Below are 25,251 nucleotides of genomic sequence, written 5' to 3'. Positions count from 1 at the left end.
AAGTTATATTATTTTACCCTAAAATGATATAACTTTCTCACAAAATAAACAAGTATCCACACAAGTGTTCTAGTATAAAGTATATATTCTAAATATATATGTTTAACCATTTTACTTGTAAAAATCAAACTCCGATACTTTGTATTTTTTTTGTAACAAAACTCATGGCGAAGCTTATTTTGAAAAATAAAGTTAAAACGTATTTGTGAACACTTGTTAGAAAAATAATTTCTAAGTGTTGGAATTTTTAGAAAATTTCGCCAGAGTTTCCTTCGTAAATGGAGGTGTCCATGCTTATTAGCATATCATTTTCTCTTTCGGAAATCATTCAATCAATCAACAACAAGTTTCCAAACAACATTACACTAGTCAAGTGCAAAAACAATGCACTTTACATAACAACATAAACTTGGTTTTTCATAAAAACGCGTAGTAACTTAGTGGGTGTTTAGTGGGTTTATTTACCCTCCGAAGTGTGTTTATTTTTGTTAAAATCTCGTTCTCGGGATTTTTAGATGTTCACAACTTGTGAACATATTTTACAAAAATATTTATTTACAATATTTTTATGTGTCACTAGTATCCATATACCTTACTTTATTTCCAAAATAGTGTAAGGATCATGATCTTTCGAAAACCGTCTTTTAAACTTGGTTTATTTAGGAAAATCACTCACAAGTTTTTGATCTACAAGATCACTAGTTCACTTGGTTTATTATTTTTACAAGAAATCATTTTATCACCAAGTTCATGTCTAAATATGGAGGTGATTCTTTTATGTAAACCCCTAATCATCTCCTACTTGTTAAATCATGTTTTTAATCATAAGTTAACAAGTTTCATATAATGATCAACAACATATTTCTAGTAATCAACAAGCAAGCATCAACATATACCAAACAACATTATACTAGCATTATTTCATCGTGTTTCATCTTTATGTAAAGCTTTAAGTTCATTATTTATTTTTGTGTTCTTTTAGTGTTCATATGATTTCACCATAATATAACTTTTAACCACTAAAAACATGAAGTATCAAGAGTGTATAAGAAGCTTACTACTAGCTTAAAGCTAAGGAAGATCTATGGAGAAAAATGAGTGGATAAAAGCTTGTGGTAGAGGTCCTTCAAGATCCGTGAGTTCCACACCTCCTAAATCACCTTGTATCTCCTCAAGACAAGCTTGGATTGTATGAATTAAAAATGAAAATGGTTTGTGGTATATAGGGGGTTTCGACCGTAGCTTTGTTGTGGGAGGAGGAGGAAGTTTTGTTGAGTGGGAGGTGACGAAAGATGAGGTCTTATGATCCACTAACTCTTTTAAACAATGGTATTTATGTTTCATAAGTACATAGCACATCTATAGCAAATCCCAAGGGAGATTACATGGGTAATGACAAAGATTTGAAGTAATCTTGAGGTGGGGGGGGGGGGCTAATGAACCGTCATTTACATGTGGGGGGGGGTGATTTGTAATTTGAATGATAAGTAGTTAGATAACAATTCACATCCAAGTGTTTAGTTGGTGTAGTTAGTTAGTTGATATTTTAGTGGGTGCTAGGGTGTCCGGGAACCATAACTAGCTCAGAAAAAGTAAAATAACGTTTCTAGCAATATTTTAGTGTTCCGGGTAATGTCCGGTTGTTCGGTTGGATACCGTTCCGTTAAAGTGCTAAGTTATTCCATATAGTGTCCTATATATATCTTTTGTAACACTTTTTAGTTCCCAACACTTGGGAAAGCATACAGGATTATTTAGTCAAATTTTTTTTTGCACAAGACTAGTATGTTAAAAAAAGCACATGTAAGTCTGACACAGTAATCAGAAAGCAGTTAAGTAATTTAGCACAGACATCAAGCACTTTAATTAACATTAATGAATCGTACGGATACGTGTAATTATGAGGGTTGTTACACCTTTGGTGGTTTATTAATTCGAGAAGCGAGAAGAAAGGTGATCGAGTCACGAAGGTTTGAATGTTGTTAGCGAGACGACCATAAATAGTTTTTCACAAATTAAAACGAGGATGAATTAAACGATTTTAAACGAGTTAACGATTTTGAAACGATTTTAACAAGTTAAACGATTTGGGTAAACGATTGGTTTTCGGTCAGTGTTTAGATAACGAGACGGGTGTAATGTGATGAAAGCGTGGTGGATACGCCGCTGGTACTTCCTATATATAAGTGTTTTCAACATATTACATACCGTGGCGTTATTTAGTTCACTTGGGTAAACGATTTTGAAACGATGTCACACAACGATGTTTTCTAAAAGATATAAACCATACGAGTTTTTAACAAGTTTTTACAAGATATTTTACAAGTTGGTTTTCTAAAACAAATGTTTTTGGGTTAAGAAGCATGGCGATAGAATTTTACAAACTATAACCCACTTGATTTGAGTTGGTTAATTATGTTATAATACATATTTTGACTCTTGTAGTCTAATAAAGTACTGCAACATATAAACGAGCCATGATTCTGATACTCTTATAAAACCCATGTACTCGCCAGCATTTCTTTGCTGACTAAGTTTTTACATATGTTTCAGGTGTTGATGCTTGATTGATTTCTAGGATGCATGCGTCATGTAGGATCTGGACAAGGCCTTAGTGACATAATAACTATGATAGACGATATAAAACTTGTTTGTTCTATGTGTTAAGACAATGTAATGTTTAATTTTATCAATAAAACGAAATTATTTTGTATCCATGGTTGTGAAACAATAGCTTCTGTTGCAACACTCCCCGACGTTTCCGCCACGGTTTGTTGTCCTACGTGGTCGGGGTGTGACAGAAGAAGTTGGTATCAGAGCCAATGGTTATAGGGAATTAGGTTATTAGTAATGCTTTAACCTAGACTATAAATTTAGGACCCCAACGCAAGTTTACTTGCGTTTAGATTTTAAAACAATACCATCACCTATCCTTAGGTGATAACCACAATAAGTTCGAATCCGCTTTGAAAACTAGTCATCTGTTCTAGGATGATTGATTACTAGGTTTTGAACCCTTTGTTATAAGGTTTTGAACCCTTTAAGTTTTCAAAATCTCGTCAAAGTATGGGTCTAAATAGTGTGAACACGTGCAAACTGGAAGAAAGGGTGCCTGTACCCTGGGTCTTCTGTCTAAGGCTAGAGTGTTCGTACAAATTCGCAGTATCAGACCAGTCACTCTTACCTGGGAACTCTTGGGGTGAGTGTCCACTTATAGGCGAGCATGTCTTTGGCGATACATTATTTTTGATCCATTTACTTTGATTAGTCACTCCGTATCGTTTGTTTGTTTGAGGTAACGAACAAATGATCACCTTCCTTGTGTTTTGTCGGTATTTTCAATACCTCTTTTGCTTTTCAACCTCACTCGTTTCTCTAATTTCCTTATTAGACAATGCCTCCTCGACGTGAAGCACAATCTTTCACTATTGAAGAAATTGCAGCCTTGGTTTCTCAGCAAGTGGCTGCTGTGCTTCCAGGCGTTGTGACCCAAGTCCACGAGATATATGTTGGTGCACTACATCTGCTGATTACGTCTTGTATCGAGTCATAAGTCTTAGAGGTTAGATCTGGGCACAATATACGAGAAATAGTGAGATTGTATAGTTTTAGACTATTGGATCGCTCATATGATCATTTAGAGTTTAGGATCGCTCGAACGGTTGAATGTGGACCGCTCGAGTGGCAACTTGTATGGATCGCTCGAATTACATGTATGGGCCGCTTATTGGGCCTGTCCAATAAGCGGTCCCAAAGCCCTATATATACCCTAGGAGCGATCTCATTTGTAACGTTTGGTTGAATCTCGTACCGAAGTGCTGCCGGATCGAGAACTGGTTATATTTACCGTCAAATCAATACAGAAAGTGTTTAAAGTGTATTGCAAGCTATTCCTACGTTGATTACTTGTTATTCCGCACCTGTAATTGACGAAAACGCCTCTGATCGACTCATTCGGGTCGCCAAACGTTCCTACAATTGGTATCAAAGCTTCAGGAGGAGGAGTTCTACAGAGAATAGCTGGATATCGTCAAAAATTCTGTCTTCTACACCTTCTTTTTCAGATTCAGACACTTTCAACAGTCAAAATTTGCTGAAAATCTCAGGGATTGTGCGCAACTACCTAGAGACAAACCCTTGAAAGTTTGGTGTTGAGATTCGAAGAAAAAATAGGTCAAAATGATGTTCGAAGTCTGATCGCTTATCTGATCATCGCTGGACCGCTCGAAATTTCAAGTAATTTGGACCGCTTATTCGATCGGGTGACTTGGATCGCTCGAAATTTCACAGTCTTGGATCGCTTTTCTAAACAGTGATCTGGACCGCTTATTTGATCAGGAGTTGAACCGCTCAAACGAATAGTTTTGTGAATCGCTCGATTGAACAAGTGTTTGGACCGCTTTTCTGGAATATCATTGTACCGCTTATTTGGACAAACCTGGTTCTCTTATTTGGCATCTTATTGGACCGCCTTTGTGACACTTTGAGTATCTTGTCTGCTTTTGTGAACAGTTTGAAATATTTTTCAAAAGTTATAAATGGACGAGGCTTTCTATAACGCATTTGCTACCCCTATTACCCCAATCACCGCTATTCAAACCACGATGCTAGAAAACGAAACAGGAACGATGCAAAAACCTCCCAAGTTAATGAACATCGAAGAATATAAAGGTTGGGAAGGTCGGTTTGAAAATTGGGTGCAAGCGAATTATCTTGACGCTTGGGAATGTGTAGAAACAAAATATGTGAGACAATTGAACGATGATGAAGAGCCAGTTCCAATCAAAGATCTTAGAGATGATGAGAGGAAGAAGTACAAAAATGAGAAAATGATGCTTAGTCTTCTTCAACAAGCAGTGAAGGAAGATATCATGGTTCTTTTACAGCACAATGGAACGTCGTACTCGATCTGGAAAGCGTTACGTTCGAAGTTTAGAGGAAGTGAGGAGATGGTCAAGAGTAAAAAGTCTCTTCTGAAGAAAGAGTTCGATTTATTCCGTGGATTGAAGAATGAGAGCACGAGAGAAATTATTGAACGTTATTGTAATCTGCTTGCGAATATGAAAAGATTGAGTATTGAAAAAAGTAATGAGGAGTTAATAGACAAACTTGCTGATGCGTTACCGTACGAGAGTTGGGGCACATATTTGATGATGCTTAGAAACAAGAAAGGTTTTAGCAATCTGACGCTCAGTAAGTTCATCGAAAAGATTGAAGCTCAAGAAATGGAACAGAGGAAAGTGATTAGAATGAAAGACTTCGATGGTGAACAAGACATCGGGTTATATTATAAAGCTGGGGTAAATGAGAAATCGTCGAATTCATCTCCAAAGATTGTTACTGGTATGAGTGCAAAAAGTGTATCTGAAAGTCCATCATCTGGATCAAGCAGCAAGACCAGTTTTACTTCATTTCCATCATCTGATCCAAACATCTCAGCAACAAAAAACGGGAGAAAGTTACAGTGCAACATTGTATTGAATCTTGAGAATGATCAAGATTATTCTGAAGAAATTGCCAAAAAGCAAATGTCTTTATTAGGAATGGTTTTGGAATCTTATACTTGTTTTGTTGCAGGTCGTATCGGCAATCCAATGCTAACCAAAGAAGACTACGACCAGATAGATGCTGAGGAGATGGAGTTGATGGATATAAAGTGGTGTTTGGCTAGTGTTTTACGGAGAGCTGAGAAGTTTAAACAAATCACGGGGAGAGATGATCTTCGTGATGCGAATGTTTCTACTTTAGGTTTTGATAAATCTAAAGTTACTTGTTTTCGGTGCAGGGAAAAAGGACACTTCAAGAGAGAGTGCACAAACCGAGAAGCAAGTGGAGCTCAAAATCCGTTCAACAACAACAACGATTATTATCGCAAAGCCATCTATCACCAAGTTGGTCAATCATCTCAACAACAAAAACATCAAGCTCAGACTGCACATGGAAGAGATGTGATTGAAGATACCGGAAAGAGAGCTTGTGTAAGCAGTTATGATGGTGGAAAAAGAAAGGATGGTAGTGCTTTGATAATTGATCAAGATGATGAGAGATTACCAGAAGGTTTTAGCTGGGCAAATTTTACTTGGGATGATTACATTCCTGATCAAACCACAGCTTACACTGCATTTACAGCAAAGATTGTAGATGATAGTGATGATGATACAGAGTATTTGGCGAGAAAATACAGAGAAGATATGAAGTTACTTGCTGAGAGTGATAGCGAAGACGAAAAAGTCAAGAAGGAAAAGAAAAAGAAGAAGATTAAGACGCCAGTGAGTAGTGATGATGAAGAAGTGCCAGTAATGAAAAGGCAAACTGTGAAAGAAGTGCCTAAGTTCAAGGTTGATGAATGTGTTGATGCAAAAGAAGTTTCTGTAAAATGTGAAAACTGCGAGATTGTGAAAAAGCAGAACAGCACGTTGATTTACAACTTAAACAGTCTGAAGGAGTCATATGATGTGCTGAACAAGACAATGAATCAGTATAATCAAACGAGTGAAGAACAAGCAGTTGCTATGAAAACTCTTCAGGGAGCGTTTATGACGAAGCAAAAAGTTGTAAACAATTACATTGAAAAATGTGCTGCTTTAGAACAAAAACTTGAGCTGCAACGAATTGAAACTGAAAGAGTAAATCGTTTGTTGAAAAGTTACTCATGTACTTCCTATGTGATTGACAGGATTTATCCGACTGTTGAGAGCATGAAGGTATGGGAAGAGGATGATGTAACTGAGGAGATTGCAGCTGGAGTTGATGCTAAAGAAAAGATTGCTGACAAGAAGAAGAGTGACAAGAAAAAGGACACTGAAAAGAAGTCATCTGGTAAGAAGCAAGGTGTCAGTTATAACAGATGTCCACCTCCACTGGAAAACGGATATTTGCCTAGACATCCTAACGATGAACGAGTCAAAAAGGCTACAACTACAGTGGGAGTCAGAGTCGTCAGTCAATCTTCCAGAAAGTATTGATGTTGTGTTTACATCATCTGACACTGATCAACAGTCTCAATTGATAAAGAAAGTTGTGGATCATGTGTTAGATAGTGATGACAGTGAAGAGTCAAAGCCGGAGTCCGCGTCAGAGTCAAAATCTGAGTCAAAAACTCCGAGTCAAACAGAAAAACAGGGAAAATTAGTATATGATAGAAAATTCTTGTTATCAAAATCTAATTTGGATGATGGGTTGTTTAAAGTTGCTTATACTTTGAATAATTCGGACAAATTATATTCTGATGAAGAATTTCCTATAAGAGGTGTTAAAACTGAACTGATTAAAAAGATTTTTATACTCTCAGAAATCAATATTTCTGAAATCAAAGGATTATGTTTTAATGATAAATCTAAACCTTACACCTCAAGAGTACAACAGAGATTAAACAAGAAAAAGAAATACGGTTCTGGTTCAGATTTCCAAAAGAGATCAAACCATAGCGGTAATTTCAAAAAGAAAGGTCTTGGATTTACTCCTACAGAAAAACAGAAAAATGAAAAACGAGGATGAATTAAAACGAGGATGAATTAAACGATTTTAAACGAGTTAACAATTTTGAAACGATTTTAACAAGTTAAACGATTTGGGTAAACGATTGGTTTTTGTTTAGTGTTTAGATAACGGGACGGGTGTAATGTGATGAAAGCATGGTGGATACGCCGCTGGTACTTCCTATATATAAGTGTTTTCAACATATTACATACCGTGGCGTTATTTAGTTCACTTGGGTAAACGATTTTGAAACGATGTCACACAACGATGTTTTCTAAAAGATATAAATCATACGAGTTTTTAACAAGTTTTTACAAGATATTTTACAAGTTGGTTTTCTAAAACAAATTATTTTGGGTTAAGAAGCATGGCTATGGAATTTTACAAACTATAACCCACTTGATTTGAGTTGGTTAATTATGTTATAATACACTTTTCAAAACAAGGTTTGTATTTTGACTCTTGTAGTCTAATAAAGTGCTGCAACATATAAACGAGCCATGATTCCGATACTCTTATAAAACCTATGTACTCGCCAGCATTTCTTTGCTGACTAAGTTTTTACATATGTTTCAGGTGTTGATGCTTGATTAATTTCTAGGATGCATGCATCACGTAGGATCTGGACAAGGCCTTAGTGACATAATAACTATGATAGACAATATAAAACTTGTTTGTTCTATGTGTTAAGATAATGTAATGTTTAATTTTATCAATAAAACGAAATTATTTTGTATCCATGGTTGTGAAACAATAGCTTCTGTTGCAACACTCCCCGACATTTCTGCCACGGTTTGTTGGCCTACGTGGTCGGGGTGTGACAAAACTCAACATAGTTGAGACCTACAAAAGGCTGCAAGAACTTAGAGCTAAAGATCCAAATGTTCCTCAAAAGCCAGTCTATCGTACAACTGCTGCTTTGCCTCAACCATACTATACTCCCAAAAAGATTCTCTCATCATCTACTTTATCCGCAAATGCATTAAGACAATTAAAAAGGCAAAAGCAGACTGATGAGGAAGATGAGCAGAAGTATGAAGAACACAGAAAATAAGCAATAAAGAAGATGATGGAGGACTACACTGACCATTCTGCTGACTTACTTGCTGCTCCACTCAGAGAAACAGTTGCAAATTTAGTCAGTAGACCACAATCACCAAACTCATCTTCAATAAGTCTTTTCCCAAGAAAACCAGCTGATCCAAAAATAGTAAAGTGGAAGTCATGCTCAGATTCCGAAGTATAATCAGATGGTAGTGTTGAGGAGGTTAAAATGGATAGTTGTATATAATTTGAATGCATACGATCTCTAAGATTTATTGGACCTTCAACTTGAAAGTGATGATGAAGAAGACATGTTATCCTTGGACTTTGAACTACAATTCAAAGGACAAATTAGGGAGATGTTGATGAGAAATAAAGATCAGTAATAAAGACGGGTTTTGGTATCATCTGTTGTATAGGGAGATTTGCTGGATCAACAGCTGTGACATTGTCTCCAGTAGCATATGTAGCCAAGACACAACATGTAGCAAAGGAGATGCTGCTGGGTAAGAGACTCTTGATTGGGCTTTGGTGAAAGTTATTGAGGCGGGTGATCGTGTGATCGTAGTTAATGTTTATTGAAACTTACGTTGTATTCATATTCTATTGATTTTTTTTTTCAAAGTAAAGATTTTAAGTTTGTTAGTATATTCATTTGATGTTTTACAATTCTGTATTGAAGTTTGATAAATACATTTCCAACAGATATGAACATTCAGCAAAGTAAAATAGTAGTTCTCGCTTTTTATGATGAAATGTATTGACTACTTTTGATTATTTGTCTAGGCTGATTATTTGTTTAGTTGTAAATCAGAGTTCAAATGCATCAACATGCAAGATTTGTGAGAATAACTCATGACTAATTTAATATTAATTAACCAAAAGAAAAATTAAACTAAAAATTACAATATCTATACATTTATATATACTTTCTCTTAAAATGTGGTAGGGGTGAGTAGAAAACCGAAATAACCGAACCGTAACTGAAATAACCGACAAAACCGAACCGAAAAAACCGAACCGAAACAAAAACCGTTGGTTCGGTTTTCGGATTTTTAATAACGAAAATTTCGGTTCGGTTTTCGGATAACCATTTTCAATAACCGAAAAAACCGAACCGAAAAAAACATATATTTTTATGTTTATGTTTAAGTGTTTAACCCATGCTAGTAGAAATTATTAGTTTTATTCTTAAATATTAAGTACTTATAATAAAAACATTAAGATGTTTTTTTATAATTGAGATTATTTATTTATTGCCTATAACAAATAACAAAATTTAATATGAAAATTAAACAATCTTCAAAGTATTATAAAAGAAAAAGTTCTAACAAAAACTTTGAAGAAATATAAAAATAGATTAGAAAGTTAGGTTTATATAAATATTTTTAGTTAAAAAGACGAAGTATAATAACTTAAATGTGCCAATGAGCTAGTGGTGGAGTGGTAAGAGAGAGACCTTGTGTTCCAAGTGACCCAAGTTCAATTCCTGCCCCTAGCATTTAGTTTCTGCGGCACCTGGTGATGATGGGAGACTAGGCGAGTAGACGGCGATCGCTAGTTCGATCCTTGAACTGAGCGGGTTTTACCTCACCGCACTGTCGTGCCTTCGGGCGAGTGTTCACGGGCTTCGGCCCTAGGTGAGGGTTTTCCCCGGTTCGGAAGGCGAGTGTATCCCGATGTGGTGAATTTCGCCAGTAGCCCATTTGGAGGATTCGTTGGCCGTTCAAAAAAAAAAAAAAAAAAACTTAAATGTAACCATATAAGAAAGATTATTAAATTTTGAATTGTACTTTCTTATTTTTGAATCTTACTTACTTTTATTTCAAAAACCGAAATAACCGAAAAACCGAACCGAACCTGTGTAAAAACCGAAACAAAAAAAAACCCGAAACGGAACGGTTTTGAAAAACCGAAAACCGATATTTCAGTTTTGACTTTGCCCAAAAACCGAACCGAACCGAACCGTACACACCCCTAAAATATGATATGTATGGTTTTTTAAAACCACCTATGTTTACACACGCATTTTACTACTAGTAATATAATATTAGACAAAATCAAGCTTCCTAAAGATTGAACCATCCTTGTGTAAACACGGATCTGAAATCGTATTAAACCTAGTCCGGGACCCACCTTCCCCCCCTCTTCCACCGTCACCATCATACAGGCACAGGCCAGCCATTCTCCATTAACATGCTTTTCTACTAACTACACACACTCTCATAACTCGTTCTACAATTCAGATCTAGACACACAACAATGGCGATCTCCACGCCTTTCACTCGCTCTCGCACTTCACTCGCCGCCCGGAGTAGCCACTCTATTCCACCACCGCTCGCTGCCGCAGGTTCATTCGCATCTACGCTTTCCGTGCTCCTACTCGTATTCATCTCCTCATCCGACGTCGTTTCATCAAATCTCCACACTGTACGTTTTCTCTTATCCTTTCTTCAATTATCCAACTGTTTATTTTCGTATTTCATATGTTGATTGATTGTCTGATTGTTTATCTTATCCACGCGGATTAATATGTTGATTGATTGTTGAAAATTAGGGTTCTGCTTTTGAATCTTCTGACGGAATCGGAACCTTTAGGCGTTCTGTGCTCGCGTTGAAATCAGATCCGTTAAAACCTAGATTTGATCAGATTAGAAAGCAAGCAGATGATCACAGATCGCTTGCTTTAGCTTACGCTGCGTATGCCCGTAAGCTAAAGCTCGAAAACTCTAAGCTCGTTAGAGTTTTCGCTGATCTGTCACGTACTTATACGGATCTGTTATCAAAACCTGCTTACAAAGGGTTGTTCGACTCTGATTCTGAGTCAATCGATGAAACAACGCTGCGAAAGTTTGAAATGGAGGTCAAGGAGAGGATTAAGGTGACTAGACAAGTGATTGCGGAAGCGAAGGAATCGTTTGATAATCAGCTTAAGATACAGAAGCTGAAGGATACAATTTTCTCGGTTAATGAACAGTTAACAAAGGCGAAAAAGCAAGGCGCGTTCTCCAGCTTGATTGCTGCGAAATCTATACCGAAGAGCTTGCATTGTGTTGCGATGAGGTTGATGGAGGAACGGATTGCGCATCCGGATAAGTATTCGGATGAAGGGAAGCCGCGGCCTGCGGAGTTTGATGATCCCAAGCTTTATCATTACGCTATATTTTCGGATAATGTTGTTGCTGCGTCTGTTGTGGTGAATTCGGCTGTTAAGAACACGAAAGAGCCATGGAAACATGTTTTTCACGTGGTGACGGATAAGATGAATCTTGGAGCGATGCAGGTTATGTTTAAGATGAAAGAATACAATGGTGCTCATATTGAAATCAAAGCGGTGGAGGATTATAAGTTTTTAAACTCCTCGTATGTTCCTGTGTTGAAGCAGCTCGAATCTGCAAATTTGCAGAGGTTCTACTTTGAAAACAAACTTGAAAACGCCACCAAAGATACAACCAATATGAAATTCAGGAACCCTAAGTATCTTTCCATATTGAATCATCTGAGATTCTACCTACCGGAGATGTACCCAACTTTGCACAGAATCTTGTTCTTGGATGATGATATTATCGTTCAAAAGGATTTAACCGGGCTTTGGAAGATAGATATGGATGGGAAGGTGAACGGAGCTGTTGAGACGTGTTTTGGGTCGTTTCATAGGTATTCACAGTACATGAATTTTTCACATCCTTTGATCAAGGAGAAATTCAATCCAAAGGCATGTGCTTGGGCTTATGGGATGAACTTCTTTGATTTGGATGCTTGGAGGAGAGAAAAATGCACCGAAGAATATCACTATTGGCAAAATCTGGTAAGCTTGATTCGTTTTATGTCTTTACACTTATTTGGGATGATTTACAGTTTCTTTTATCTATGTCACCATGTTTCGGTCTAGGTGTATGCGAGAAATTTCTATATTTTATGGGGTTGGGTCACTTAACTGAAATTCCAATTATAAGCTATAAGAGTTAAGCTATTAGAATAACTTGCTCAAGTTTTCAGCTAATCCTGTCTAAGATTATATAAACGCATGTTGAATAGTGCTAAGCTTTCAGAGTACTTTAATCAAGTTAGCTCGAGTGTCTTTTTTTTGAACGCATATCGATAGGCAAAAGTTTTTTTAAGGTCTGGATGTCTTATCCTTATCATCTCAAGTGTTGTACACAAAGGGTATTGTGTAGGTAGGTTTGAACACATAAACGCTTGGCATCATTACACATATATCTTTTTATTACCAGGTGTTTGTACCGACCAAGTTGGATGATTTATATAATTAAGGATTTGGATTTCTTTTGCAGAATGAAAACCGAACTTTGTGGAAGCTGGGAACATTGCCTCCAGGTTTGATCACATTTTACTCTACAACAAAACCATTAGAAAAATCCTGGCATGTTTTGGGTCTCGGGTACAATCCAAGCATAAGCATGGAAGAGATCCGTAACGCTGCAGTTGTGCATTTTAATGGAAATATGAAACCATGGCTCGACATTGCGATGAACCAATTTCGGCCACTTTGGACAAAATATGTGGACTATGATATGGAATTCGTTCAGGCCTGTAATTTTGCTCATTGAACCATAATCAGTGTTTAGGTTTGTGCGATATGACACGTATACAATGATATAGAATGCGGTCCTCAAGTGTTGATAGTGTTCACGGATGAATTATATTAGCTTGTTGTTTATTTAAAATAATTAATGGGTTAAACACTTTGTTAGATTTACTTTGGAACAATGTGAAGGTAGACCAGTTTAGTTTGTTGTTGCTATTAGTTGTTGGTTTGACTTTTTCTGTTATAACTGTTTTGACTATGCAAAAGCGTGTTTGGCTTTCAAATAAATATGAATATAAAATAAAAAAATACTAGTATAAGTACCCGTGTGTTACACGGATTACTCAAAGTAAATTATATTATTTAACAGTGTTAACATAAACTTTGGAATGAAAGAAACGTTTCATTATAAATATCAAACTACAATGAATTTAATTGTCACCAATCCCTTCATCTAAATGTGATGTCACCGTGTTTTGCAATACTCTCCCTGAATTTAGTTGTTACTGTTGAATTCCCTAACTCCGGCTGGAGGTTAAAGAGACTCGTCAACGCTCCGATGGTGCCTTCCTTCTAACCTGCAAAACAGAGCACTGGTAGCCTCGTCACGGAAAGCCCCGGAGGGGGGATCCGTGACCAAGCTCTGGCTTGAGAATAAGTAAAACTTGCCAGAGACCAAAGGTTATTCCGACGTGCTGGTGTCATTGGAATGTCAGGTGTGAATCCTAGATTCTGAGTATTCAATGTGGCTTAGAGAATGTTCGGAGTTTGTGAGAGTAAATACTTGGGTCATTGAATGCATACCTTGGATGATCATGAGGATGACTTATATATAAGATAAGCGTATCAGCCAGCTGAGATCTTCTGGACGATCTAACGGTCTTCTATGTGCCAGCCAATACTCCTAACAATGTGAGATACGTGTCCCTTTCCAGCCAGAGAGATGGCCTTTGCCAGTAATGAGGTCAGTACCTACCTCGTACTTCTCCGGCTGCGAGTTTCTCTCTCTTATTGCAGGCCATTAATGACCTTGCGGGGAAGACATGAAAGACTTTCCCTTTTCCCGCCTCTTTTGTATGTGATTTATCAGAAACGATAGTTGGGCCTGTTAAGCAAGCCCAATAAGATTAGTCTGGAAAGGGAGCCTAGCTAAGGGCCCCCTGTCTACAGTTACTGATCCCTTCATGATATTGATACAATACACAACATAGAGGGGAGGAAGCGTAAACAACAAAATTATGCAATTTATCAACATTCTACAAAGCCGAAATATATGTCAATCATCAATGTTGTAAAAACATTACAAATAATTCATCTTTTAAGGTCTCAAATAATCAAAACTTGAATTAAATGATATCAATAGAGTTCAGATATGTACCTATCTCTTCAAAACCCGCTTAATTCTACCAATAGCTGCAGTCACCACCACCGATTGAGGGCCTGCTACCGCCTTATGAAGTGCTATTATTTTGGCTGCATAGTATTTCTAGGTTGCAGCCATCCAAAAAGCTTTTTTCTGAGTGATCGTTCTTCATGCGTATAACTCACAACTGTTGTGCATTCTTCTTCTGTACGTGTTGCCATGCATTACTTGCCTGGGTGCTAACGAATCAAGAATACCGTAGGTGGTTCTCTTATCCATGCCTCTACAAAATCACTTTCAATGTCTATCACTTAAGTAAATCAAACAAATATCATTAGGGTACCTTACTACCTTAATCAAGGCTGCTAAACAATGAACATCTATCCAATGTGGGACAAACCCTTTGTTAAGTTGCTTCCTAACGTCTTTTTCTTGACTGTTTTGCGCATTTATTCTAAATATTCATTCTGTCTGTAACCAATACACAATTAGTCATCACAGCCGACACAGCTCTAACTCCCAGGAATTGTTTTTAAGAAATTGGAACTGCAATTTACGAAGCGATGAATAAGCATATAAATTTTCTCTAACCTGAGCATATTGATGCCCGACCATTCACGACAGAGCATTGTGAAGAAAATGGACAGAAGAGTCCTTTCTAGAACCTTTTCATTTCATTGTTGGAGATTTCGAGCTGCGTTGGGGAGTTCTGGAAGAGTTATATGAGATTCAATATCAATTGCAAGAGCGCCCATCTGGTCCTTGAATCATCAACAACATATTCAAGTGGAAAATTAAAAGAAATAGGTGTGATGAAAAAGAGTAATTATAAATATAGATGTTTTGATATAGTTTAACTTTTTCTTTATCAGATAGATATAGTTTTAGTCAAAATAAGTATGAAATTCCTAAAATTTATATGTTAAACAGTTTCTATGCCGCAACTGAGTTTAAGTTGATAAATATTAAACTAATAATAATTTAAATCTAACCTTTTTCTAGTAAAAAAAATATAACTTATCCTTTTTAGAACAAATATGAAAGATGTTTGTATTATATCGTAGATAACACATTTGTATTCGTTTTCAAACTAACTCAAAAGAAAAATTATGTACCGGTTTATATTATTGTTTGCAAATTATACAATATTAATTAACATGAAATTTTGTTATCTAGGTGACATAATTTAACCTCTTCTCAACTTACATAGGTTTCTGTATATAATATGTAACTGAGGTTCAAAAAGTAATTAATGACGGTGACTACGAATTTTGCAGTGCCTTCATGAGAGTTCAGGATCCAACGGGTTTAGAGGGAAGTTTGGGTATAAAAGAACTAACTCGGTAGAATATTATTAAGGATGGAGTAGAAGCAGAAAGATTCGTCATTAGTCGAAAGCTTCGTTCATACCGAAAGAGTATACATCGTTTACAAGCTAGAGAAAAAATTTCTCCAGCATTTCCCCTCTGGGAACTTCAAAACTTCACCTCAGCTCTCACTCACAAGTCCTATATATAGGCTAACCTCTCTGTGCGAGTGAGGCTTTGTGATCACACTACAAGAAAAAAGACTTTTTGCGACGAAGCAAAATAGGCTTTTCGCGACTAAATTTCGTCTCAATAGGCTATGGCGACGACATTTTGTCGCAATAGGGCCGTTCCTATTGCTCGGTCGTATTAGCCTGTTTTTCGTCGCCATACACGACGTCGCAATTGGTTGACCTATAGAGACTAAATTTCGTCGCTATAGGTTTTTAATATTTTTTAGAGCTTTCACCTGTAGAGACTAAATTTCGTCACAATAGGCTTTAATGTTTTTTTTAATATGTCACCTATAGCAACCCAATTTCGTCGCTATAGTTGAAAGGAAAAATCATATTTTTTTTTAATTTTTCCAGGTTTCTCAAATAAAAAAAGCCGTAAAATCCAAAATAAACTAAAGATTATAAAGCAAACTATGTTCAATTCTAATATAAATAACCAAGACAAGTAAATATTTCATTCGAATACATTCTTCCAAGTAAAACAAAACTAACTTATACAAACTAGTGTTATCAATGACGCGCGTTGCGCGAGTGGCGTCCATGTTTTCGGAAAAGTGTTGAGCCTTGGCCAATCACGTACCATTGGGAACAACTAAATAACAGAAGCACTTCTAACATGGCTTTGTAGTATTAACATTTGGGCTTCTTCTACAAGCATGTTGGTTAAACAAAGACCAGAATCCCCTCTCAGAAGCTGCATGCAAACAATGGTCAAATATATAAAACCAGCTAACATTAAATGAACAATAGCATACAAACCTTGGTTTTAAAAAGCGAGAGGCGTACAAAATTGACGAGGTCTTAAACCTAGGCGCGAAGCGCAAAGCGCAAAAACGGTGAGCTTTTCGTACCCGAGGCGCAAAGCGATTATATAATTTTTTATATATATCCCGTAGGTTTTTAGAATCACTTGTCCAAAATATAGCTATAAATAGGGTTTATATATGATTTTTCCTACAAGTACAAGCCAAAAACCCTATTGTACAACAGTTTGATGCTTAAAAGCAGCAAAAAAACACCTTATGTACATGTGGCGCGCGCCTCAGACCAGAAAACCCACCAAAATTAGCGCTTTTTTGGGGCTTTTTGTAAAAAGCGCACCTCAGGCTACCTAAGGCACCAAAGCTTGCGCCTCGCGCCTAGGCGAGTAGGCGCACTTTTTAAAACCCAGATTCAAACAGATGAACAATCACAAACAAAGGTATGTATTAACATGTTCTGCTTACCTTAGAAACCTTGTGAAGCCCTAGCCTCATCTCATCGGATTGAGATCGACCTAAAGCAACTTGCATAGCTTTGTTTGATCCTAGGGAAAATCTGAAACATCAAAGATAACAGAAAAAAAACATATATATTATAACTTGATGGAACCATAATTCAACAGATGGGACCAAATATTAAGCCATCCAATTGATTTACACAGTTTCATATAATGTGAACCTAGAAAATACTTAAACTTGGGATAAAGAGCTAGACCCTTATCATGGTCCATTTTTGTTACGTGTCTTATTTTTATTTTCTATTGTCAAGGGATTAGGATGCTATTTTGGTTTAGTGGGGGGGGGGTGTCTTATGTAAGTTTTTTATCTATTTATGTGGATGTTACGTATGGAATGAGAATAAGCAGAATTTGAGTCAAGATTATTCCCTATCTCTTAGCTTCTTTCTCTACAATTTAGTTATATCCCTATCAAGGGTATCAGAGCTCCAGTCGATTCCTCATCGGAATTCCTTGCCGCCGCCATGACTAACACCCGCAATAATGAAATCGACAACACCCTCAAGTCCCATGGTAAGGCAATCAGCGACATCCAAGCTGCGTTAGCGGCCCTGATGAAGCAACAGGAACAATCTTCAAAGCAGCAGGAAGAGATTCTGAAGGCGGTGCGTGATAAAGCCGTGCAGTCGTCGGGTAGTTCCTTCGGGTCCTTCTCCGGCCCAGATGGTGATTCACGAACATCCAAACCATTCCGTATCGGTAAGATCGACTTCCCTAAATTTTCGGGGGACGATGTTGAGGGGTGGGTCTATCGCTGCGAACATTTTTTTTCGATGGATGACACTCCTGATGACTCGAAATTACGCTGTGCTGCGGTTCACTTGGAAGGTGATGCCCTCCAATGGCACCGTGCCTACTTGAAGACCCGTAATGCCACGGTTGCCGAGGTCCCATGGGCGGACTATGTTCGTTCGATCTCTGCCCATTTTTCTGATGCAATGTTTGAAGACCCTATGGAAGAGATTGCTTCTCTCGTTCAACTTACTGATGACGCCAAGGGTCTACAAGAATATAATTCAGGTTTCGATCGTTTGCTTAACAAGGTTACCGTTAGCGAACTTTATGCCGTTAGCCTATATTTGAAGGGTTTGAAGCCGGAAATAAAAGGGCCGGTAAAGATGTTCAAGCCTCAAACACTACGTGAGGCGTATGGGTTAGCAAGAATTCAAACTATGAACAACACATGCTTGATGAAGCGTTTTAACGCTGTGGAGGATGGGCTGCAACCCGAAGATGTCAAAATAACACCTCCCGTTAATGGTTCAAAACTACCCTTGCTGCCAAGTCCAACAACCGAGCCATCAAGTTCTACACCAGGAATCCTTAGATCGAGGCGTTTGACGAGTGATGAACTTGAGCAAAAAAGGGCAAAGGGGGAATGTTTCTGGTGTACCGAAAGGTTCGTTCCGGGGCACAAGTGTAAGAAAAAATAACTCTACATACTTGAAGTGGTAGATGATGAAAAACAAGCAACGGAAGAGGATGAAGACAAGGTTTCTTGAAGTACTTTTTGAGGGCAAAAAGTAGGGTAAGTGTCACACCCCCAAAATCCACCTGCGGAGTATCACCGCTTGGGAGCGTGACTGACCAGGATCAAGCCACCAATCATATAGAACAATGTAAATAGTAAAAGTAAATGTAATTAAACCAAACCAATCCATATGAATGGTGTTCCAAAACATAAGTATCATAACAAAGTTTAGCGGAAGCGTATGAGTAAAAGCCCATTCACAAATAAAGTATGTAATGCCATAATGTTTAAATCAAACATTCACGATCCTTGTCCACAACGACCGCGCCTCCCAGTGCAAGCTCTAGGTATACCTAACGACCTGCAAGGCATGTAACAGAGAGTCAACAACTAGTTGAGCGAGTTCACAGTAAGTAAGTTTGTTATAGTAAGTTCCTTTCGTAACGTGTGGCTCTACTGGGCCGATAGTATGTTCTACTGGTGGGGGCTTCCCATAAATGCATATACACTAGACTATTTGTAACCATAAGTGTTCTTCTTACCGAGAACAGTAGTACGTACAAAGTTTACGTAGGTTTTACGTAAGTGTCCTTCACAACCGAGGACAGGGGTACGCGGGGGTTTACGTAGGTTTTACGTAAGTGCCTGACACAACCGAGGCAGTAGTGAGTATAAGTTCACGTAGGTTTTACGTGAGTGTCCTTCGCAACCTGAGGACAGTGATGAGTACAAGTATACGTAGGTTTTACGTATGTGTCCTGCGCATCCGAGGACGATGGTAGATAGTCTAGTAACAGTGTAAGTACAGGTATCTATTCAACCTCATTCATTCAATCCCATTCCCAAACCTCGGGAATCCCATGCCTTGGTAAGAGTGTGAACTCACCTTGGTTTGCTCGGTATGCTAAACTATGTGCTCACAAGAAATCAGTCAAGTCCTATAGTTATGCATGTATACACAATCAGTTAAGCTCGCATGGATTCGCATGCAATATAAGTCACGAAGTGTGTTTAAGAAATCATCGCCATGTAGTACGTAACAGTTATTTCACGTTCATCCAATCATGTATCATATGACAAAGGTCTTGGTCAATTCTAACATAGTTACTCGATAACACACTTTAGGGTTATCAGGCTAAACCAGATCCACATACTTAACAAGGTTAACAAGCTTAATATGATTATCTTGCTTAACAGGAAGTAATAATTAACCATGTAATTAACCATGTAAATCAATTAACCATGTAAATCAGCTAACAAAGCTAACAAGCCCTAAAGTTCGGACCTTGCATTCCTTGTAAACAAAAATTCGGACAAGGTATATCTCATAAAAGTCAGACAAGGTATAACACATAAAAGTCAGACCAAGGTATAACACATAAAAGTCGGACCAAGTATATCTCATAAAGGTCGGACAAGGTATAACACATAAAAGTCGGACCCCTTGATACATTAACAAAGTTCGGACCCCCATGTACAATGAAAACTCGGACCCTTCATGTGTTAACAAAAGTTCGGACATGTGGTAAACATTAAAACTCGGTCATCATGCATATTGACAGCAAAAAGTCGGACCTTTGTGTCCTTACTAAAATTCGGACCCTTGCTAACATTTAAACAAATTCGGACCTCTTGTGTTAAATCAAAAGTTCGGACTATATCTTTCAAGCATAACTCGGACAAACTTATATAATCAAAACTCGGACAGGCATGCCTTTAAAACTCGGATCATACTCTCTTGTATAAAGTTCGGATCTTGTTGCATTACAGAAGTTCGGACTTTATGTGCAATCAAAGGTCGGGCATCAATCATGCGAACATACAAACTCAATGTAACACTTACGTTTATACGATCGTGAAACCCTAATTTCATTTGCATTACAGAAATCAAGTCAACAATCAACCATTCAATCATAACAGGCATCTTAACATTCAGCAAGTGATTACACAACTGATCATAAACCATTTACAACAATCAGAATCTTTAATAACCACAGAACCATCATAGAAGAACTAGGGTTTTTGCATGAATCAAACAATCAATGATTAACAACAAATAACCATTAAACAATTACCTTGGATTAGTTCTAGATGAAGAGAGGGATCAAGAGTGATGATTGAAAGCTTGTGCCAATGATGAAGAAAATGATTGTAGAGAGAGTTGTAGAGATGGATATGAAAGCATGTATATTGATTTTGTGTGATGATTAGTGAAGGGGATTAGGGTTAAGAGTTGTTAAGGTTTCACTATTAACACTAAACACCCTTAGGTATTATCTATTACATAATACATGCACAAGACATACAATTTACAGTTTCATCACCAAATTCATGTATTTGCCAAATCATTCATAAACTTTATCAAATCAAAACGTATACAGTTACAAAGCAAACCAATTACGTAAGTAAGCAACTAAACAAACAGTGAACGTGCAATAAATGCAAAAGTGGAATCTCAGAAACTCGAGTTGTCACAGTAAGGGGGGGAGTATTGTTACGTGTCTTATTTTTATTTTCTATTGTCAAGGGATTAGGATGCTATTTTGGTTTAGTGGGGGGGGGTGTCTTATGTAAGTTTTTTATCTATTTATGTGGATGTTATGTATGGAATGAGAATAAGCAGAATTTGAGTCAAGATTATTCCCTATCTCTTAGCTTCTTTCTCTACAATTTAGTTATATCCCTATCAGTTTTATCTCAAAATACAAATTCCAAAATAATTTTTATTAAACCAGTAGGATCACTCATAATCGATTTTGGAAGTCCACTTATCAGCAACTCATTTGCAATACACCTATTCTGAAAAAAGGAAAACCCACAAATACCCACAATCAAGTCCTTGAAACCCTCCAAAAAGGAATTAATTTGGTGAAAACAAATCAAACCTGAACTTGGAACGAAGAACCATAAAAGCCCCAAAACTAAAAGTACCTACAACTGAACTCACTGAAAAATACCTAAAAAATAGCAAGTAAAGTTTAGGGTTAGGATTACTTACAGCTGAACTCACGCGACAAACTAAATTGTTGTTACGTTTGGTTCGTTTTCTTGCCTGAAATCGCCAAAAATCTGTAAACAGAGAAGTATTAAACCCTAAACGAATGGAAACAACGCAAAAGAGAGTTGGAGCTTACGAGTTACGAATGACAGCGGTGGTTTCTTGCCGAATTTCGCCGTAATAATGCCGGAAATCTTGACGACAGTAGTTTATTGATGGAGCATATGAGTGGGTTTTAGGGATGAGTAGGAAATCACAATGGACCTGTTTCTTTTGGTGTGTTGTTTTTAATATATCAAAATTAATGAATGCTTCTACGTATAGAAACGATATTTAGTCGCAATAGGTTAACATTTTTTTCCTTTTTAATCTTAATATGTTTGGGTTAATAAAAAAATAAATATTAAATAATTTTCATCTACAGAAACGAAATTTCGTCTCAACACATATTTCCCCAAAGCGGGATAATTTCCCCCCAACCCGCCAAACCTATCGCAGCCAATTTTCGTCGCCATAGGTTCTGAAAGATGATATTTTGTGAAAAACTTATAGCAACCAATTTTCGTCTCTATAGATGACCTTTTGCGACGACTTCATTTCGTCGCTAAAGGGCTTGTCGCAAAAAGCCCAGTTTCTTGTAGTGTCGAGGATCGTTTCGGGTCTCCGAATGCTCCAGTCGATCAGATAATCTTCATATCACGTGCAGAATCCATGTACGAAGTTGACAAACAGAAGCATACACCGTTTAAACCTTGATTCTATTAGAAAATATGAGTTACAACACCGAGAATCAAATTTGGCAGAGTTTCCCCACTCAGAGCCAAAAGTTGCAAATGAGAGACCCACCTCTCCTATTTATAGGCAAACCCTGTCAACGAAACACTTGGGACGACAGGTGCCCTCTCGTATGAAAGGCGTTGAAGTTGTGAGTGCACCAATGTCTATCGCATCCGTCAATCCGAACCGTAGCAGAAAACTGATTAAGACAAGGTTTTATATTGTAAAATATAAGGGAAAGTCTATTTTTAATGAGGAGTGGCAAACTTGTAAATAAGGTGACATTTCTTATGCCTTCTGCCTATAAATAGGAGGCTTAGGTTAGAGTTGAAAGACTTTTGCCATTTTGTAACTTTTGGAGCTTTAGAGATTGAGAGAAGATCTAGAGAGAGAAAGTGATCAAGGTGAAACTTCAAGAAACGAAAAATTCAAGGCGTGAATCAAAGATGTCGGGCATTGGCGAAGAGTTTTATAACACATTCTACAACGCGTTCACAACTGAAAAAACTCCGGTAACACCAAAGAATGCTACAACTGTCACACCCCCAAAATCCACACGCGGAGTACCACCGCTTGGAGGCGTGACATGACCAGGATCAAGCCATCAATCATATCAAACATAGCATTTAATAATAATAGTGGATACGACTGATGTTCAAAACCAAACGTTGTATATGTAGCGGAAGCATTAAATGTAAAACCCAAAACATAAGTATCAATGTGTGAATGTAAAAGCGTTTAATAATCATTCACGTGTTCTTGTCCACAACGACCCGCTTCTCCTCTGGTGCAAGCTCCAAGTATACCTAAGGTCCTGCAAGGCATGCAGCAAATAATCAACAAACTAGTTGAGCGAGTTCACAGAAAGTAAGTTCATAACATAGTGCATAAGTATAACTAGTGGGGGCTTCCCATACTAGTGTGTACTAAAGGTGGGGGCTTCCCAAACCTTGTGTTTATATTATCGGTGGGGGCTTCCCACGTTTATCCTTACTAATGAGGGCTTCTCATTAGTGGTACTTACTAGACTAACTTCCAACCATGTGTTCTTCTTTACCGAGAACAGGAATACGTACGGGGTCACGTAGGCTTTACGTGACGTGCCCTTCCCCGAGGACAGTGGTACGCGTGGGGGGCTACGTAGGCTTTACGCAGCGTGTCCTTCCGACCCGGAAGACAGTAGAAGGTATTGGGTTACGTAGGCTTTACGTAACGTGTCCTCCCGACCCGGGAGAGAAATGGCAAATACTGGGTTACGTAGGCTTTACGTAACGTGTCCTGACTATCCTGAGGACGATGGTCTATAGTCTAGTGAATGCGTAAGTACGAGTAACTCTTTCATTATCAACATATCCAACCCAATTCCCAACCCGGGAATCCCATGCCTTGGCTGTGTGAACTCACCTTGGTTTGCTCGGCAGATACACAAAGAGAAAGGGTTCTTGAACTAACAGTGGTCAACCACGTCCTAACAGGGTTACCACGCAAGTCAGGTTTTGTGTTCAAGTATTGCACGTATGAATCACATAAGTTAACATGTTAAAAGCACATATAAGTCATGGCAACACTTAACAATCAAGTAACGAAATCAGGAAGCCCAATTAATCATCACAGATCAATTACACCTACTCGGCCCAATATATGACATAGTGCGATTCTTACGGATTGTGCGAGTAGGATTTGGGCTTGAGGCCCAACCGTTAAACGGTTTCACTCTTTGTGCGACTGAACATGTTTTGTGCGTTCCATTTGGGTTGTGCGACCCGTCCAGCCCAACCCAGCATACCCTCGGCCCAAATAGTAACACATAACAGTTAAGAAAATTCATAACATTTGTGCGACCCAGCTACTTACCCAGCCCAACAGTTCATCCGGCCCAAACTATCAAGTAACCCTTTTAACACATACGGCCCAAATAACGAAACAATCACTTGTGCGATCTGTGTAAGCTTGTGCGATAGAAGTCTTGGGCTGTCCGGCCCAACATACAGCCTTGTGCGACCCGTGACCCTTGTGCGTTTGGGCCAGCTTGTGCGTGTGGTCCGTTTGTGCGATTGGACTCCTTGGTCGGCCAAGGAGTCTTGTGCGATTGTTGAACTAATTCCACAATTCAAGCAATCGGTTACAGCCATACATTCTGTCAATCAATTACCATGTTTCCATATATGCACAAAATCAATTAACAACTAATAATTTTCCATATTATAGATCAAACAAGGGTTTCCAAACACTAATTCATATGAACCCTAGCAAGAATCAAAGCATGAACAATAATAACATTCATAACAATACATACATTCTAACATGGATCTCGATTACCAACTATATCCGATCAAACAATACATAACAGCCGATCCATCATACATTCATATACATCCGATTCATGTGCAAGCCGATTACATGAACATTATCTATCATTGATTAGTAACACCCAATCTAACATTATCATACACAACATGTTAACAATAATCCTTCGGGTATCAAGCAATTATCAACATACAAACAATAACACACAACCAATAACATAATCACTAACTGGATTAAAGAAGGAGAAGAGGGTGATCCGAGTAGTAGTCTTGGTGGCCGTCGGTTTCAAGCAAAACGAGAGAGAGCAATAGTTGTCTAGGGTTGTGTGTGTGTTCTTGTGTTTGCTAGTTGTGAGGAACAAACCCACCACTTGGGTGTTTGTACGAATAAAAGGAGTGGGCCGGCCCTTGCTTGGGCTGCCCTTGGGCCGTGTGCGAGTGA

The 25,251-nt window shown here is 37.9% G+C and overlaps 1 protein-coding gene and 1 long non-coding RNA gene across 2 annotated transcripts; one reads left to right on the top strand and one right to left on the bottom strand.

Annotated features, from left to right (window-relative positions):
• Positions 1-10,605: 10,605 nt before the first annotated feature.
• On the top strand, positions 10,606-13,288 carry LOC110868145 (galacturonosyltransferase 8). The gene is made up of 3 exons (XM_022117235.2): positions 10,606-10,953; positions 11,081-12,331; positions 12,819-13,288. The coding sequence occupies exons 1-3, from the start codon at positions 10,786-10,788 to the stop codon at positions 13,092-13,094; spliced, it is 1,695 nt and encodes a 564-aa protein (XP_021972927.1). The 5' UTR covers positions 10,606-10,785; the 3' UTR covers positions 13,095-13,288.
• An 8,175-nt stretch (positions 13,289-21,463) lies between these two features.
• LOC118480372 lies at positions 21,464-22,001 on the bottom strand. The gene is made up of 4 exons (XR_004862281.1): positions 21,863-22,001; positions 21,727-21,797; positions 21,614-21,649; positions 21,464-21,527 (listed from the first exon to the last, which is right to left on the bottom strand). It is a non-coding gene; the product is annotated as an uncharacterized LOC118480372 (long non-coding RNA).
• Between the last annotated feature and the right edge of the window lie 3,250 nt (positions 22,002-25,251).

Source organism: Helianthus annuus, chromosome 7 (assembly GCF_002127325.2).
Source record: "Helianthus annuus cultivar XRQ/B chromosome 7, HanXRQr2.0-SUNRISE, whole genome shotgun sequence".
NCBI lineage: Eukaryota > Viridiplantae > Streptophyta > Magnoliopsida > Asterales > Asteraceae > Helianthus > Helianthus annuus.
Note: the sequence above shows the minus strand (reverse complement) of the source record. Positions and strands in the feature narration are given on the sequence as shown.

What these genes read in the sequence shown, in the direction of transcription:
- LOC110868145 (XM_022117235.2), top strand. Translation starts at nt 10,786, where the DNA reads ATGGCGATCTCCACGCCTTTCACTCGCTCTCGCACTTCACTCGCCGCC. An exon ending in TTTCATCAAATCTCCACACT is followed by an intron (nt 10,954 to 11,080) that starts GTACGTTTTCTC and finishes GTTGAAAATTAG; the next exon opens with GGTTCTGCTTTTGAATCTTC. An exon ending in ATCACTATTGGCAAAATCTG is followed by an intron (nt 12,332 to 12,818) that starts GTAAGCTTGATT and finishes TTTCTTTTGCAG; the next exon opens with AATGAAAACCGAACTTTGTG.